Source organism: Camelina sativa, chromosome 6 (assembly GCF_000633955.1).
Source record: "Camelina sativa cultivar DH55 chromosome 6, Cs, whole genome shotgun sequence".
Classification (NCBI taxonomy): Eukaryota; Viridiplantae; Streptophyta; class Magnoliopsida; order Brassicales; family Brassicaceae; genus Camelina; species Camelina sativa.
In genome coordinates, this window is record NC_025690.1 from 21,278,615 (window position 1) to 21,297,099 (window position 18,485).

At 34.3% G+C, this 18,485-nt stretch overlaps 2 protein-coding genes across 3 annotated transcripts in view; one reads left to right on the top strand and one right to left on the bottom strand.

Moving 5' to 3' along the window:
- Nucleotides 7,903-10,617, bottom strand: LOC104792732 (serine/threonine-protein kinase-like protein CCR2). Its single transcript, XM_010518953.2, has one exon. The coding sequence runs from the start codon at nucleotides 10,354-10,356 to the stop codon at nucleotides 8,023-8,025; it is 2,334 nt and encodes a 777-aa protein (XP_010517255.1). The 5' UTR covers nucleotides 10,357-10,617; the 3' UTR covers nucleotides 7,903-8,022.
- Nucleotides 14,896-18,485, top strand: part of LOC104792734 (uncharacterized protein slr1919) — an 8,468-nt gene continuing 4,878 nt past the window's right edge. Inside the window, exons 1-11 of one of the 2 annotated variants that reach the window (XM_010518955.2) lie at nucleotides 14,896-15,355; nucleotides 15,919-16,094; nucleotides 16,203-16,344; nucleotides 16,470-16,522; nucleotides 16,727-16,870; nucleotides 16,960-17,064; nucleotides 17,149-17,274; nucleotides 17,506-17,703; nucleotides 17,937-18,043; nucleotides 18,132-18,294; nucleotides 18,414-18,479. In XM_010518955.2, coding sequence (XP_010517257.1) covers nucleotides 15,016-15,355; nucleotides 15,919-16,094; nucleotides 16,203-16,344; nucleotides 16,470-16,522; nucleotides 16,727-16,870; nucleotides 16,960-17,064; nucleotides 17,149-17,274; nucleotides 17,506-17,703; nucleotides 17,937-18,043; nucleotides 18,132-18,294; nucleotides 18,414-18,479 — 1,620 coding nt within the window. In that variant the 5' untranslated portion in view covers nucleotides 14,896-15,015. The remainder of the gene's footprint in view (nucleotides 15,356-15,918; nucleotides 16,095-16,202; nucleotides 16,345-16,469; nucleotides 16,523-16,726; nucleotides 16,871-16,959; nucleotides 17,065-17,148; nucleotides 17,275-17,505; nucleotides 17,704-17,936; nucleotides 18,044-18,131; nucleotides 18,295-18,413; nucleotides 18,480-18,485) is intronic. The other variant, XM_010518954.2, reaches the window with a different exon arrangement.

Consider the following 18,485-nt stretch of genomic DNA (forward strand, 5'->3'; position numbering starts at 1 on the left):
AACCCCTTCATGTACTTTGCTTGGAACCATTTCCATGATATATAGATGACGTTTTTAAAAAAAAATATTTTCAATATCATAACTTACTAACTTAGTTAAAAAAAAGCTTTACCAAAACAAAAACAAAAACAAAAAACTTAAGTTACTTATTCGTTCATTATATTCCGTTGCAGTGTAAAAAATATTATAGGATTTTGGGAGAATTGAATTACGTTGCGTTAAAGATGTTCCCAAAACGCCTAATTCGAGTCACAACCATTCATAAAAACCTCGGATTATTTTCTTTACTGATGAGCTTTACCTATTTTGGAAACGTATTGTTGTTGTTTTAGCTAGACTACAAACTGTTTGACATCATAACGAATATTATATTACCCACTAGTATTGCAAGTTCATATTGTTAAATGGTGAACTATACTCGGATTATGCAACGCATGACTCGGAATACCCATTTTACTATTTTTTAAGTGATACTAATATATAGTTTCATACGATATGTATGTAGAATGAGTCCGAATATCTTTCAGCGAACAATAATTCTTATTTAAAAACCACCTACCTTATACACCAGTTGAAAGCCTAAAGAAGGATGAGTAGTGGCCGAGAGTTAAACATTTTCTTTGTTAACTCGAAAAGAGAGTCGCATTATAGGTCCGTTCGACACAAACGAGTGCTGAATAACAAACACAGACGTATGTATATGGTCATGGGTTGTCGACAATAAAATATGGTCATGGCCTCATGGGCCAACAAAAGGTCAAAGGTGTCAACTAAGCTAAAGCCTGAGCTAGTAGGGTCCTGAAATCGGATTTCAACTATTTCGTCTACTCTTGTTTTTAATAATCTGGAGATGAATTAATTAATAGTATTAATCTACTGAAGTGGGTCTGACCATTAGACTCCTCCTACGCTTATATTATTGGCTAGACGAGTTCAATCCACGTGTTATGCTTGGTTAATGGATTATTATCAAGTTTAACTAAAGATGTTTAAATCTGATTATTTATTCGAACAAATCTTAAATTCTAACCCGAAAATTGAAATATTTAGATGATTTCAAACGAAAAAATTGTGAATGTTTAGAAGAAAAAAGCACTTACAATTAACATCAGTAAAATAGAAAGAAAATTTGGCTTTTTCGTAAACTAATTAAAGTTGTGTTTCTTCAAGTAGCAATTCAACAGGATGAATTATCTTTTCCTAAACAACAAGCTGGAGAAGAGGATTTAAAAAGTAAAAAAAAAAAAATCGAAAAATAAAAAACTTAGGATATGGCCTAGACTCGACTTGTTAAGAAGAGATGCTTGCAAGTTTCGGAAAAATCAATCAACTTGGTCTAGATGTAATAATAATATGTTTAGTTTGAACAATAATTTAGGTAGAAAAGATAAACTAAGTTTGAATAAAGTTTAGTTTTCTATATAATCTCAAAACAAAACTATTTAGGACTTCAATTAAAAATTATATTAACAGAAATATATAGTGTGTGTGGATTGATTAGTTAGTTGGCACCTAACTTGTTTGGAGTGATTATTATTGATCCCGCACCAAAATATTAATTAACGGCATCGTATGTTTGGAGACATTCTAATCCATGCGTGGACCACCAAACTATACCTTCACACAATCTACACATACTGTAACATCTAAAACAATCGTCACGGATAGTAAAGTCCTGTCATATGAACACTTCCCATGCTGCTGATCTTTATTAAAACATTGTTATTTTTTTTACTTCGAATAGTAAGTCCTATCATTTAGGTTGATAATATAGAAGCGTGTTTATTCCAAACGTTTATGTCATAATTAATTGACGCACGTAAAGCAAACTAACGCCGGCCGCAAGCAATACCTGAAATGCGATATATATATACAATATTTGGAAGTGTTCCACGAAGGTTATAATTTTTTGTTGTGAATTGTGATCTGAACATGATTAAATGTGTTTACTATATATATTAAAATCATAATAATAAGCCACTGTTTACTTCACATATGGAACCCATTAAAATACAAATAGATGTTTAGTTATAACTGAAAAATAAGGGGAAAAAAAAATCAAGAAGAACATTTTTGTGGTACGTATAAATAATATCTGATGTAATTCCCAAGATTTTAGAGTGATGTCCACACTAGGACTTGACTTGTAACATGGATGCAAATTTATTTGCTAAAACCAAAATATTTGAGAAAATAGATTCACAGAACACACCCGATGCAGATGGTCCACAAACTTACCATTATTCATTCCATAGATGCGTGTGAGCGAATAAATCTACGTACAACTCTCATAGAAACACACAACAAATATGAAAATATACACTATTATATAAGAGTGCTTGCGCATGCATATAAATTTATAAAGACATGTGATAATCGGTGGATAGACAAAAGTACAGCAAGGATTAGGTAACTAACACTAAGGATTGTTCCTCAGTCTAAACAGATGAGTCAAAGAGAGAATCTTAGTTTAAAAGTTTAAACAATTACTTCATTTCTCTCTATACTTTCTTAAAGCCAATGTCCTCTCGATGAATAGTACGATTAATTAGTTGTAAGGTTATGCGTCGTGCTCTTTCTTTTCATAGTTTGTTGTTACATTACTACAGTAGACAATAGAGATGAGGTGTGCCATAATTCTCGGTTAATAATAGCCTTTATATGCATATATATATATACATATAACAGTATATGAAAGAGATAATTAATAAAATAAAAAGAATATATGCGGAATTGAAATGATAATAATAAAAAATGGATTGGGAAAAAGGTGGAGGAGATAGAGGAATCCATGTGTATCCAAGCACTTGCAGACAAAATGAGCTTCAGAGAAGAGAAAAGCAACCTTTAGCTTTTTTAAGACCACCAGACTCAGAAAAGGAGATTTCAAACACACTCTCTCCTCTTTTAGGGTTCTTATATTTTTCTCTCTCCTCTTCTTTAATTATGTCCTGTGAAAATATCCTTCCTAGCTCCTCACTTAATCATACCCACCACCAATCCATATGATGATGCATCATCATCTGATCTCATGCATGTGTGATGATGATAGATGGATGTTGTCATGGATGTCTATATTTAGTGGGTGTGTGAGAGGCTGAGATGAAAAAGCAACCCCACAAGGCAATCCTTGTTTCACTCTCAAAAGACTAAACAAATTAACCAAAAATAAATACATATGCCCTAACTTTAGCCTTTGCCTTTCCCTTCTTTGTTGCCCCTTTCCTTAGGGTTTCTTGTGGGTCTTTCTTTTTCCCTTTGCTCCTCTTTTTCTTTTTCATTTATCATGTTTTATTTTTTCTTTTTGACCCAAACATCTCTCCTTTAATTTGCTTACCCCTTGTCTACATATTCATATATATACACATATGTATCTCTCTCTCTCATCCCACCCTTAATTGTTTTATATAAACCATTTCTCCTCCTTTCACAATCACCTTCAATCTCTCTCTCCCTCTCTCTCTCTCTCTCTCTCTCTCTGGATCCCCAATCTCACCTCCATATTTTGTCTGTCGATTCTCATCTTCTTCTTTTTTTGTCTTTCAACAAATCGTCATTTAAGGCTTCAAGAACACCAACCCAATCCCTCCAGAAGAGAGAGAGAGAGAGAGAACAAAAAAAAGAGATCTTCAATTCCATTCTCGTACATGCAAATCACAATCCATGCTATAGATTGTTTCTATTCCTCCTTATTTATTGCGTATATCTGTTCATGCATGTCCAGGTGGAAAGAGCATTACTTCAAAATAGAATTAGACATCTGTTTTAGGCAATTAGTTACATAACATGTATACGTCTTCATGACGCATATACATATGTAGATGTATTATATATGTATGCCTGGCTCCCTGTATGCCATACGCTAAGCCCATCGAGTATCGATGACCTCCGTGGATGGCGTATGAGGAGCCATGCATATGCTCATACATATATATACAGATTTTTGTAATTATGTTATGGTATCTATTGAATTGTGTTGAGCTTGTAGAAGTCTCTCTATTCATTGCCTCATCATGTGTAGAAGATTAGAGGTACATCACTATTCCATCATATGGCTTCGACTTGTGATTTCCATATATTCCTTTGATAGATATTTGTTGGTGACCATCAGATTCCGTTCTTTCAATTCGTATTTTACCAGTACACATGTTTGTCATATCACAACACGTCTTACGAGGATTTCTTCTGTGTTCACATCAGTTTGGCATTTTGTTTTGTTTTTTTAAAAGGAAATGGTTGATTATATCGATAGCTAATTATTACATTCCCGTACGGTTCAGATAGCTTTTGTATATTTTCAATCATATCAATTCTATGAATCTGTTTGTATATATTACTTGTGACCTACCCTTGTATCTTATAAACCTAGTGGTGCTTATTACATTTTGGTTTCACACATTTGTTTACACATGCACGAAGTTGCATTACCACACATTTTCGGACTTTGTTTTTGTGAGGTATTACAATAATTGCATCTGGTTTTGTTGGTCTTACATTGAAAATGCCACATATTGTAGTTTTGTAATAAAAAATATAGACTAGCTTTTTTTGTAGTCTATATGTACTTATGAAAATATGTTTATTGTTTACCATTGTAATAATATTGCTAATTACCACTAAAAATAAAAAAGAACAATAACTAAAATTTTCTTGAAGTTCTCAAAGTGATTTACCAATACACTAAGCAACAAGACAGTTTAGATGTACGCTATTAGTATATACTAATATAAAGTCGTAGCCGTTAGTCTCGACGTTATTTACACTTGACTACTTGAGTGATACTATGACACTTAATTGATTATGCACTTCATTAGTTTGACCCAAAAATTTTACACTGTTAATTCGTTAGCCACTTCTTTATTGTGTGTGACAATGGTTAATATGTATATATAGTTTTATAAGATGGATGCTTTGAGATTTGTTTTCGTTTTGCAAAGATAAATGTTTATAGTTGCCTATGCGAAATTAATGTTTTATTTCCTAATTTTACCAATATCAACTGAATATAATAAAATACAAATATTAGTTATATCATTGAATTGAATTAATAAAATGTATAACTTTTAGCATCAATTTTAATTCGTTTATCATACTCCACTACTATACATCTTTTTTTTTTTTGGGGTCATAAGTCTATTACTATGTAACTCGTAGCTATTTACTTGCTTTATGATATTTGTTGTTATAATATTACATTTGAGGAAAAATAGTTAAGAAAATTGAAATGTTATTAAATTGGAGAAACCCTAGGAAAGGGTGAGCCTGCGGTGCCTGTAATTATTCCAAGCATCCATCCAACCACGCGTGAGACTGTTGACACAAACACACATGACAATGTATAGCCTCAACTTTTCATTTTTCTTTTTCACTTTTTTCTTTTCATTATAAGAACTTATGTTTTCTAATAATATTACAGCAATGTCTATAAACATATTTCATTCATGGAAGTCAAGAGAAATGTTTTATCGTTCATATATATTCGAGAGGTTTTAAATATAATATTAAACCATTTAAAGTTTATCAAATTTTAAACTTTACGATATAAAAGACAAAATTAGATACTTACATATGAAAAAAAATCAAATTGTATGGAAGACATTTGAATTTCATGTATTAAACAATTTTTGCTTAATTAAATATTAGAAAAAATAATGTATATATTCCTATCTTTAGTATAGAAACTTTTATCATGGTTTATGAAGGATTTAAATTTATTTATGATAAATTTATAATATATAGTTTATGTTAACAAATAACTGATTTACAGTTAAATCTGATAAATGACAGATTACTTTTATATTGCTTGTGAAATACATATTTGGAAGATAAGTTAGAAACAAGCATAAGTAAGAAACCCACATTGTATAAATCCTGCGTACGTGTAGTCAATAGTCGTATACCATTATATACCAAACTTCTTTTGAGTCTCAATTATTTGATTTCGCTAAGATAGTCAATAGTAGTATATTACAGACTCGTAGCATATCACATCAATTTGAATAAATCATTCGTTTCATCATTTTCTTGTATGCTAATATATGAAGTTTGATGTTGGGACTATAATAAAATCATGGGTGGTAAGGTAATGATGAAAGAAAAAAATAGAAAGAAATAATGTTTTCTTTGCTTTTGGGAATCAACTTTTTTTTTTTTTTTGATATCATCCAACAAATGAATATTTGTTGTAAATAATCATTAAAGAAAATGTGTGTTATAATAATGATAAGGGGATGGACCACACTAGTCCCTATAACTCTTGTGATTGGGTATTAGGGAATGATGAAATGTATTTTTCTAATAATATCAGTCAAAGTAGGTCAACAAAGAATTCTCAACAACCGAGGGCCACGCCTCATTCCACTTTTTTTTCAATCAATTGTTGTTTAATTCGATTTCTAAATTATACTTAGGCCGTTATCGATATATGTGATGAGATGTGATATGTGTGTGTTTTACATATAAGACAGATTCTACCTCTTAGTGTGGTTATTAACTTATTCTCTCCATTGTTTCCGTATATTTAAATCATATACTAACATGTAGAGATATCAAGCGGTATAGTGTGGTTCGGTCCATGTTTAAAGAAAAGCGACCAAAGAAAAATTTGGGATGTAATACTGGTCTGGTCCAATGTTTAGGGAAATCTAAAAAATATAAACTTCGTCAACATATATATGGTATTCTTCAAAACTCAAATTATTTTAAAATTGATCTATTCTAACACTTAAAGATTGTGTTTTGGTTTTCTTTAGACAAAACACATGGCTTAAAGGCTTTGAGATTTTGGTAGAGAAGAAGAGACGATTTTGGTAGGTACTGATCTTTGGAATTCTAATGTAGATAGGGTGAATTATACAGAAAGTTTGTGGGGAAAACTGCAAAACAAATATCCAATTTATAGCAGTTGTGAAATTCGTGGCAACTTTGGGGAGGGAAATTGCAAAGCAAATATCAGTGTGTACGTGTACGGACGTGTTTTTCATCTAATACAAAACACAATCACTAAACCAAATTGGTCAAATAATTGTCTTTTGTTTTATATTTGCAACATAAGACAGTTATTATTTGTTATATCTTAAATTCTGTCCAAAAATAAATAAAATAAAAAACATTTTAGGTCAAAGTGCCATGTATAGACTCTGATATTATTAGTTTTTGGGCAATTTCCCCTGAATTTGTGAGTTGGTAAATCAGTATAACCAAAAATCCAAAATTGCTCTCCGATTTGGTTAAGTCTTAGTTATTTTCTATGTATGTTAGATAAACTTAACCGGCTCAAATTTGAGCTAATTCCATCAGCTCTGGATTGCACGTGAACATCTGCTAACCAAGTACAGAGTACAGACGTTATTTTAGTAAAGGTAATAAGGAGGTTAAAAATGAATGAATACCTTTTTAAAAGTGAAATAATTAAATCTGCATTTTAATTTTGACTGATAAATAAAAGAAGTGTTCACAAAACATTTAATTTTTAGACTTTATAAAGTCATAGTTGTTTAGTCAATTTGATAAAATATTCATTAAAAATATTTTGAAGGAGTACAAATATTTGATAAAATATTCATTAAAAATCATATTAGACTCTTTTAGTCAATTTTCCATTTATGAGTAAATATGATTTTTAATGAATATTTTATCCATAAACACAACCAAAGTGGAGTGAGCTGAATAAAATTTGGTTTTCAACTGAAATTAAACCATATTTATCTATAAAAAACTATAAACCCGGTTTAACCAAACAGATGTAACAAAAATCGAACCATTAACTCTCGCAAGATCCTCCTAAACATTCCATGGTTCGAGTATGTTTACATTTTGATCATTATAAAACTGCAACTGCAAGTGCAAAATCTAACCAGTAAAACACGTACTTTAGACCTATACTTTCTAATTGCATATATATCAAACAAATCTGTGGGTTTATTACTTTGATAACCAATTATTTTACAATTTGTAACGAGTAAAAAAAAAAAATTACAATGCTGAAAATATTTTCACATTTTGAGAGGCTATATAGCAAATTTAAAAAGTGAGTCCAGACTTGACTATGAGATCAAGAAAACTCAGAAGATTTCTGATATTAGGTCTTTCGTTGGGATTTTCCCTCACAGCAAGCTCAGCTAGTTCAGCCAACTTAAGCAAAGGCTCTACATTCCTTGGCAAACCAATGTTCCTATCGATAATCGCAGCCGCTTTCCCTTTTCTGATCAAAGGAACCGCCCATTCCGCAATCCCGGGAGGATCAGACTCTCTATCGATAGCTTTCCGCCCGCTTAGTATCTCAAGAAGCACAATACCAAAGTCATACACATCACCTTCTCTATCACTATTGCTTGAATCCCTTTCGTTCGAGCTTACCAATCCGAAATCCGCAATTCTTGCACACATTTCACCGTCCAACAAGATGTTTGACGTTTTCACATCTCTATGGATTATTGGAGGATCTACTTCGTTATGTAAGTAATCAAGTCCTCTTGCAGCCTGCAACATGATCTTCAGTCTCATGCTCCAATCTAATTGGGAGAGATCTCCATGGAGATGATCATGGAGCGTACCGTGAGGCATGTACTCGTAAACCAAAAGCCGTTCCCCCATCTCCGAGCAGTATCCTAACAAATTCACAATATTGTTGTGTCTGATTTTGCAAAGAATCTCTAGCTCGGACTCAAAACCTCGGTTGTTAGAGTGAATGATCGTTGCAGCATTCGCTCTTTTGACAGCAACATGTATCCCATCAGACAAAACAGCTTTGTAGACAAACCCGAAGCTACCTCTTCCAAGCTCGTTGAACTCTTTGAACCCGTGAGTCGCGTCTTTAAGCTCCGAGAGACGGAAGAGTTTAGTCTCGCCGAGAGATACAGCGGTTGGTAGATTAACCGACTGAGGGGCGGGATCAGGATCAGCTTCGACAGAGTTTTTATCGAAACAGAAGCAACAAGTCATCTTGCTTCTCTCTTCATCATCTCTTTTACTACCTTTTGTCATCTTTGGAATGAAAGACAAACCAATCAACATCACCAAGAATCCTAAAACAGAGCATCCTATAATGATCACCAATCTCCGTACCTCTCTCTGTTCTTTCTGCTCGTGCGTCTTCGATTTCGCAGCTCGCATCTTACAGATACCGTAACAAGAAGTGTTCTGACATAGCGAACAAGGAGTACAGACTCTGTCCGCGTTTGGATTACAAGTGCTGGATGGGAAATAGCCTTCCAAGCAACTGATCCCACACCGTAAACATATATTGAGGTTATGAAACGAGCACAAGCTAGTGAGCTCAGATTCTTTCAAGATACTTGCGTTGAAAGCAAACGAACCATCACCACAATTACCGCGAGGGGAACACACCCCGGGGCTGCATAACTCCAAAGGAGGACTATAATCAGGTTTCGAAGAATCATGGACTCTCCAACAATCAAGAACCAAATCAAGCTCTCTAACACCACAAGTTGTTGAATCCGAAGACGAAATCGCCACAAACCCTGAAGTATTAGGAGCTGATGATGATGATGTTAGGTTTCTTCCCCAACACTCAACTCCATGATCATCCTCACGTATACCACAATAATGATTAGCACCAGCTGAAAGAGCTATAAACCGAGGCCGGTTCGGTAACGTACCAAACTCTGTTTCATCACCAAAGCATTGAAGTTGACCTGAATCTTTCGAGACGCCACAAACAGAGTTCCTCCCAGAAGCCAAAACCTCGAACTCTTCATTATTGGAGAAACCTAAACCGTTTGATTTAGGTCCCCAACAAACCAAGTCTCCATCTTTAGTAACACCACAAGTAAACCCATCTCCAGAAACAATCTTACGAAACATGAGACTATCTATGTAAGGACTATGAAACGAAGAGTTCCAAAGAAGACCAGATGTGAAATTGGTGCTATCACTATACTCCCAGCAATGAACAGGACCATAATCAGGACCTGAATAGTACAATCCACTAATAGCACAAACATGGTTGTTGCCAGAAGCGATCTGGGAGTAAGAATTGAATTGAAAAGCTCGAGGAACGAGATTCTCAGAAGGATCTTGAAGGTTCCAGCAAAACGCACGCGAAGTGTTCGACGTAATGGCGCAGAGAAAACCTTCACCACCTGAGAGCGAAGTCATGGGTGGAGAATAACCGGAGATTTCACCCGGGGGACGGTTTAGTGATCGGTTAGTGTTTCCTCTATCCCAACAGATGACTTCTTGCTTCCCGCTAGCGTCAATGGCGCAGAAGAATCCGTTTTCGCCAAAAGCTGCGGCGATTGTTCCCGTTGAGCCATACCCAGTAACAGTAATGATGATGAGTGATGATGAGATGATGAAGAAGACGAAGATGATGATGTGGGAATTGGGTTGCATTTTTTTGAGGTTAATGTGTTTGATGATGAATGTTGTGGTGGTGAGATGATGATGATTGTGGAAGAATCGATCTGAGTAGACATGTTATTGAATAACAGAGTTCTTTGGTTTTGTCTTTAAAAAAAAAAAAAAAAAGAATAAAAAATATGAAATAATAATGGAAGTGAGCTGTTTATGTCTGCTGGGCGAAGAAGGTTCATTGGAGAGAGACAATCAAGTTTACAACTTGGTCAGGTTGATCGAACTTACCAATCCAAGTTTCTGTACGGACATTTAACTGTGTGAAGTGAGGATCAGCTCTGTGTCTATGTCATTGGAAATGACGACGATGCATAAAAAATACTACTATTTATATTTACCCAAAACAGTAATCCCATAAATTAACTGTGATTTATTATTTTTTGATAGATAACGATACATATATTGATATATATAGCCTAACACAGTATGATAATTATACTATAATAGCACACATTTAATTGTTTTGCCAATAAAAATTTGGAGATGAATATAAGTAGTACTACTCCTATATAACAACTAATATAGTCAGAACTTTTAACAGTAGATGGTGGACTTCTAACAGTAAACTTTATTTTATTCCCAAAGTATTTAGTCATCATATAAGAAAATTTTGATACATGTCAAATTGAACCATGTATGAAATATATGTTTTAAATGAGTCACACCACAGTACGTAAATCGCATGTGTAGTATGATAATCTTTCAGGTAACTCGTACACATAACATAATTTTACGTTAACTTTTTTGTCCCTGCAAAATACAAGTAATTATATAGTTAGAAGCTTGCATTTAAAAAAAAAAAAATTCGTTCTACAAAACTTACAAGCAAGACTTGAAAAAAACTTGGGTTTCTTTAGCAAACCAAGACAATTTAGATTTAGAGAAAAGAAATAAAAGTGGTGTCGTGCAAATTAGAGTACGGTCAAAGGGGTTAATAGTTGACTTTGCCTTTAATCATAAGTTCGAAAAGCACATGCATGCCCTCTCCACGTGATATTAGCTTAAACAGTGCCGTTAATTATCATATCCATCCATCATCCCAATTTTCTTGTTGTCAACATCAGTAGTATCTCATTTCCCCTATATCTATCTCTATGCAAAATTAGACTCGAAATCTCATTCTTCAATTTAATAGTGAATCCTTTAACCACTAGATCACATTAGTTTTTCTTAAATCTATGCATTCGAAAATGATATTTATATGAGAAACCTAAAACATTACTAGCTAGTGGCAAGAAAACCAGAATATTACTCAACATGTTCATAATAAATTCACAATGACCACATTACTATACTGGTCAACAATTCTAAAATATACTAATACGTTGCCTGAAGTGCATTTACCCACATTTTCAGTTAATAAAATTGTTTAGTCTATATAGTAAAGATATCAACCACAATTTTTGTGAATAATTAATAATGTTGGTGAGAGACTGAAAGAGTTCCGAATTTACCGTGAAAACGCATCAAACGTCGTCATTGTTCACACTCGGATTAAAAAAACGTAATTAATAATTCAGCGTCAAGTCTCCGATCGATTATGTGTTTAATCAAGGATATTCTGTACATTAAACTCCAACTATAAACTACGTAATACCATGTGAACATTGAATTAAAGAATTAAACAAAATCAAGTGTTGGGATAATAATAATAGAAGAGAAGATCTCAAGCACACAGGATCACACCAGATTTAATTAGGGCAAAGCTTGAAAAAGAAAACACAGTGTTTGGAAAGGAGAGAACATCGGCTTGTGTTAAGTGGGTCAAGTAGATACTGCCTTCTAGATCTGTCTTTTACTCCAACTCATATACGTTTACATTGATACATTCATAAAAATTTGATATAATACACATATACAGCCACTTGTCGATCTTATTTTTTGTTGTCATCATTGAATTACAGGTTGTTCTTACACATTTTTCATTTAAATATATATCTCCTAAAACACAAATAAAATTCTCTATTATTAGGAATATTTAACAGTTGGATAGTTGATTTCACACAACGGGGGGTTTGTGTCCGGTCGTCACGGGACGAGTTAGAAGAATCGTAGGTTTTGTAGGGTAAACATACCGCAGATTGCAGTCTGTAGAAGTCATTGTTTCATGCAAATTGCAGACCAGACCGTGAACCTTTATATTTGCTCAAATAATTAAAAAATCTATAGAATATATTGTCTATATATTCATACTATATTTTAACTTCGATAAACGATGAACAGTTTACGACATAGCCTATTATTTTTGAACAAAAGGCGATAGAATATTTTTTCGATTTGTCATGTTTGTGAATGTCCAACATAGATCACATCAAAGTACGTATTATAATTTTGTCTGTTTGGACTAGCTAGTTAGGATTTTGTGATCTGTGATTAACTAAGAAAAATAAAAGAACATATACAAGTTTAATCAAAAATATATATATTTCGATAAGAGTGAGTATTTTGGGTTGCGATGTGGCATGATCTATGTGTTTTGAGTTTAGAAAGGACTATTATTGAGTAGTAATTGTACTTTTGTATAGTTTATGAGTAGGTTTAATTTGATTTAAGTGGATTTTATTCGATTTGTGATCCGTTTATATGTCTGAAAAAGATTGGACCGACAGGCCCGTTCCTACCGTGCCGGTGATACTATACTACTGTAACTAATTTATCTTATTACCATTTATTACAATTCTTACCGCTTTGTTTTTTGTTTTTACCAAACCGGTAAAACCTTATCACGCTGACGTGGATCACTCCTCTCCGCCACAAAATATTGAACTGGAAAAAAGAAAAAAACAAATTCAGTCGTTGAATTTGAACAATGATTTTCATTTATACAAATAAACATATTTTCTATTTTTATAAAAATAATTTTATTTTATAATTGCAAATCAAAATAAATACAAATATAAATATTATATTTTTTTCTATCATTTATACTAATTTATGCAAAATAATCTTTAGTGTCATTTTATATTTGTTTCATATATTACATATCTTTTATTTATGATGATTTATGGTATTAAAACGTCATAATTACACCACTATTTTGGTGCATAAATAACGTTGGCAATACTACAACACATATAGTGAGAAAATCGTAATGCTATTTGCTATACGTTTTATGTGACAGTAAATTCCAACAATTTAGAGTTGCAAATGTGCGTTATAATTATACGATAATGTTGCATTAATACGACATATCTAGTAATAAATCAGTTCATTGTAAACTTGTGCAATATATGTCCAGCAAATGCAAATTTGAAAAGCGCAAACAGTACCAAAATAGATGTGTCTCAATTTTGTTGCAATGTCATGATTTGCAACAATATCTTAAATTATTACACTCCCTCGTTCTTTCCATTGCTGGTTTGTTTTGGTGTTTGTGTGTTGTTGCTGAGGGTTTGTTGATGTCGTACCTGGTTTGTTTTGGTGTTTGTGTGTTGTTGCTGAGGGTTTGTTGATGTCGTACCTGGTTTGTTTTGGTGTTTGTGTGTTGTTGCTGAGGGTTTGTTGATGTCGTACCTGGTTTGTTTTGGTGTTTGTGTGTTGTTGCTGAGGGTTTGTTGATGTCGTATCTTATTCGACTAACTAGGGATAGAGAGCAATCAAAAATATCCTCATGTGATTGGCATTTTGAAAGTTTTTGTCGAGACGGTATTGATGTTTGGATTTACATTTGTGCCCATCTCCATAGAGTAAACCTTTATATTTGCTCAAACAATTATTTTTTTATAGAATATATTGTCTATATAGTCATACTATATTTTAAATTCGATAAACGATAAACAATTTACGACATAGACTATTATTATTAACAAAAGGCGATAGAATATTTTTTTCGATTTGTCATGTTTGTGAATGTCCAACATAGATCACATCAAAGTCCGTATTATAATGTTGTCTGTTTGGACTATCTAGTTAGGATTTTGTGATCGTGATTAACTAAGAAAAATAAAATAAAAACATTTACAAGTTTAATCAAAAGTATATATATTTCGATAAGAGTGAGTATTTTGGTTTGCAATGTTGTACTTTTCGGTAGCCTCTATCCTTGGTCCTCTTCCTTCTGCGCTTGTAGGTCCTTGGGACATCGACTCTTGAGTTTGTAGTCCCGCGACTATTGTTCTCTTCCGACTTCTTCGTTGATTTTGAGAGCTTTTCTTTTGGCTTTGTTGTTTTAATTTGTGTTTCCCGCGTATCGGGCTTAAGCATCCGGGGATATTTCTGTGTTCCGCCGGCTTTAGGATTTCAAAACCGCATTCCACCCTTGTATTCTATAGTTGTAGTATATAATGAAAATGTTTAAGTGAAAAAAAAAAACATGTATAAAAAAAAGATTGGGCCGATAGGCCCGATACTATCGTCCCGGTGATACTCTATATTGTTACTTTGATTTTTATTTTACCATTTATTAATGTTGATTTTCTTACCGCATTGTTTTCTGTTTTTACCAAATCGGTAAAACCTTATCACGCTGACGTGGATCACTCCTCTCCGCCACAAAATATTGAAACTGGAAAAACAAATTCAGTCGGAAGCTTTAGGGGACGACGGCACTCTCACTATCTCCATCTCCTCCGCTCCGATAACTCTCTGATGTCTCATCGATTTCACAATTCTAACTAAATTCGTTTTCTCAGATCAAACATGGCATCGGTATCTCCATCGCCGTCTTGTTCAACTATACCCACGCCAGTTCGTCGCTCGTCTCGATCACCTTTCGCCGTTGCTGAATTGAGGCGATTGAAACAGAGAAGAGCTATACCACCTGTGTCCGTAGGTCTCGGACACTTCACCGATGTCGTACGCAGTGACTTTGATTTCCTGAAGAATAAAATCGGAATCGGACTCCGGTGGGCGAACGAAGCTTTCCGAGTACCGGAAGTGACCAAATCCGCTGAGGAACTGTTTTGGCTTCGGCATCTTGAGGATCATCGTGCTTCTACTAATTCGGAGAAACAAGCTTGGCCTCAACCTTCATACTCAGGTTTGGTTCTTCGATTTCGTGATTTTTAATTTGTTGCCTGACTCATTAACAGAACAATGCTTTGATCGATATATGAGTTCTGAACTGTTTGATGCATTGCTCGAGATAGTAGTCTTATGATTCAATGGTTGTGACTGTGATTATAAAGTTGAGAGCTTTAGGTTGGAGTATCAGGGGAAGTCGATTACTGTCAGTGATTAAGATGAACGAGTAGATTGGATTTTCCAACCAAAATCCCTATTGCGCTTGATCTAATGGTATTCCTGTAGATTGGAGCAAAGGTGATGGGAATATAATAACTGACAAAGAAATGTATGTAGGCATCAGCTTATACCGCTTTCTTAGTATAATATACGCTAATTTTGGTTTCACTTTCTGTTTCTGAGAACTGCCTACATTCTCATTATCATCATTGAAGTAATCAGCCTACTCATCTGTAGTACTGTATATTCCTGTAATTATTGGTTGTATTATCTGTGGCCCCTTCCTCATGTATTCGTCTTGTTTATTTTATTTACTGTTAGTGGTGATCATTTGCTGATGCAGTTCCAATGGTTTGGTAGGGCTCTCTGGGGTGGACTTGTTCATGGCTGATGTCAAAGCTTTAGAGGCATATGCTGGTTACTTTTACTGTCTTTCTAAGATGTGGTCAAAACCACTTCCTGAAGTTTATGATTCGCAAGCTGTTGCAGATTACTTTAATTGCAGGCCGCATGTCGTTGCCTTAAGACTTCTGGAGGTATCTGTTAGAATTTTTGGTTGATATATCAACAACACACATAAATATTCTTGCTTTTCTTGAGCAACATATATGGTGGAAGTGATTTTGATTGATTGTAATGTATAGGTATTTTCCGCGGTCACGATTGCTGCCATCAGAGTACGAACATCAGCTTCTGACAAAGGCAAAAATTTAGAAGCTTCAGAGCAGAATTTTGGGATGGTGTTGAAAGAAACCATGCTACGTTTGGGCCCTACTTTTATCAAAGGTCTGGCTATTTGCCTATTATTGTGAAGTATGAAACTATACATCAGTCACCATTTACATTTAGAGCCATATATTACGTACTATGCTCTGTTGCAAATAATAGTCCCCTCTCTTCTTCTTGTCCAGTTGGTCAATCGCTTTCCACCAGGCCAGATATCATTGGGACCGAAATCTCCAAGGTCAGATAGAAGTTATGTTTGCGCATGTCTTAATCTTTTAGCTTCTTATTGTCAATTGTATAACTTTGTAGGGTTAATGTAATGTCTTGCAAGTTCATGTTTCCATGGGGTTTTCTCTGTTCTGCATGCATTTGGTTTAGAAATGCAGCTGTCTAACTAATTTCGTTTTTATGTTTTTAACTTGGTTATGATTTGATACTGCAGGCTCTATCTGAACTGCATGACCAAATCCCTCCCTTTCCCTGGCCTGAGGCTGTAAAAATCATTGAAGAGGAATTAGGTGGTCCTGTCGAATCATTCTTTAGCCAGTTTTCTCAAGAAACTGTAGCAGCAGCATCCTTTGGTCAGGTATTTACTCTGGTTTTTATCTTACAAGAAGTAATCATCATATGAATGAACAAGTAGGATGCAAGCCTAATAATATGCTATTTTTTTAGGTCTACCGAGGAAGGACTCTTGATGGTACAGATGTTGCAGTGAAAGTTCAGCGTCCTGATCTAAGACATGCAGTGCTACGCGACGTTTACATTCTGCGACTTGGGGTTAGTGTGAATCTACTAAGTAATGTCAAATCTATCTGCTTGAATCATGTCATAGTTATATGATATTTCTTTGAATTGTTGCAGTTAGGTGTACTGAGAAAGATAGCAAAAAGAGAAAATGACATTCGTGTATATGCTGATGAGCTTGGAAAGGGTTTGGCTGGAGAATTGGACTTTAATTTAGAGGCTGCCAATGCCTCTGAATTTCGGGTACTGGAAATTTTACAGAAATTAATGCTTTCTGCTTCTTCTGATAGAGAAGTTGATTTTGTTCTCTTTAAGTATGATGTACTCATTGTCGGTCCATGGCTTAACTTGTGCTTTATCTAGTTTGTGCAATTAACTTCCAGATGCTGTAATGTGCTCCCATTCTTGCTATTATCTATTTTTTTTCCTTATTTATTTTTTTGTTTTTGTTTTTGTGTACTTCGTTTCTTGAAGGAAGCCCACGCACGATTTTCCTATATCCGGGTTCCAAAAGTTTATCAACATCTAACGCGCAAAAGAGTCTTGACCATGGAATGGATGGTTGGCGAAAGCCCAACCGATTTACTCTCAATATCTTCTAGTGACTCTGATCATGACCTTCAGAGTAATGAGAAACAAAAATCTGAAGCTAGAAGGCGTCTTCTTGATCTGGTAGGTTAACGTATGCTTTATAGTAATGGTATAACCTCCCGATATTCTATTTTAATGTTTATTAGTAAAGGCGTGTAACTGTTTGTTTATGACATTGCCTAATTGACTCAGTGAAAAAAAGTATAACTAATCTTGCATATGCCTTCAGTTGTTTGTATTGAACTGCATGTGCCATTTTGCTTGAATATATGATGTTCGAGTGGCTTAGATTTTCTTTTTAATTTTCATTGTAGGTGAACAAAGGGATAGAGGCAACTCTAGTCCAACTCCTTGATACCGGAATTTTGCATGCAGATCCACACCCTGGAAATCTCCGTTACACAACCTCAAGACAAATAGGGTATCTTTTGACCATCCTTCAGCATTACTCAACAAAATCTGACTGTGGCAAGATGATCTTGATTTGATAACCATGTTTTTTATGCAAGGTTTTTGGACTTCGGTTTAGTTTGTCGGATGCAAAAAAAACATCAGCTTGCCATGCTTGCATCAATTGTTCATATTGTGAATAGCGATTGGGCGTTACTTGTTGAAGCGTTGATTGATATGGATATCATCACGCCAGGCATTAATACCCGTCGTTTTACTATGGTAAGTAAATAATTCCCTTGTAGCTCAAATACTGTAGTGTATTTTAAATAAGAGTATAGCTGAAAAATGCTGAAGAAGTTGCTATCCTCATATCTTATGATTCTTGAAAATAATTACAGGATCTGGAATATGCATTGGGAGAGGTTGAACTTAAAAACGGGATTCCTGATATCGAGTTCACCAAGGTGAGA

Bases quoted from the DNA above. Each gene is read 5' to 3' on its own strand.
- LOC104792732 (XM_010518953.2), bottom strand. From the start codon at position 10,356: ATGCAACCCAATTCCCACATCATCATCTTCGTCTTCTTCATCATCTCA.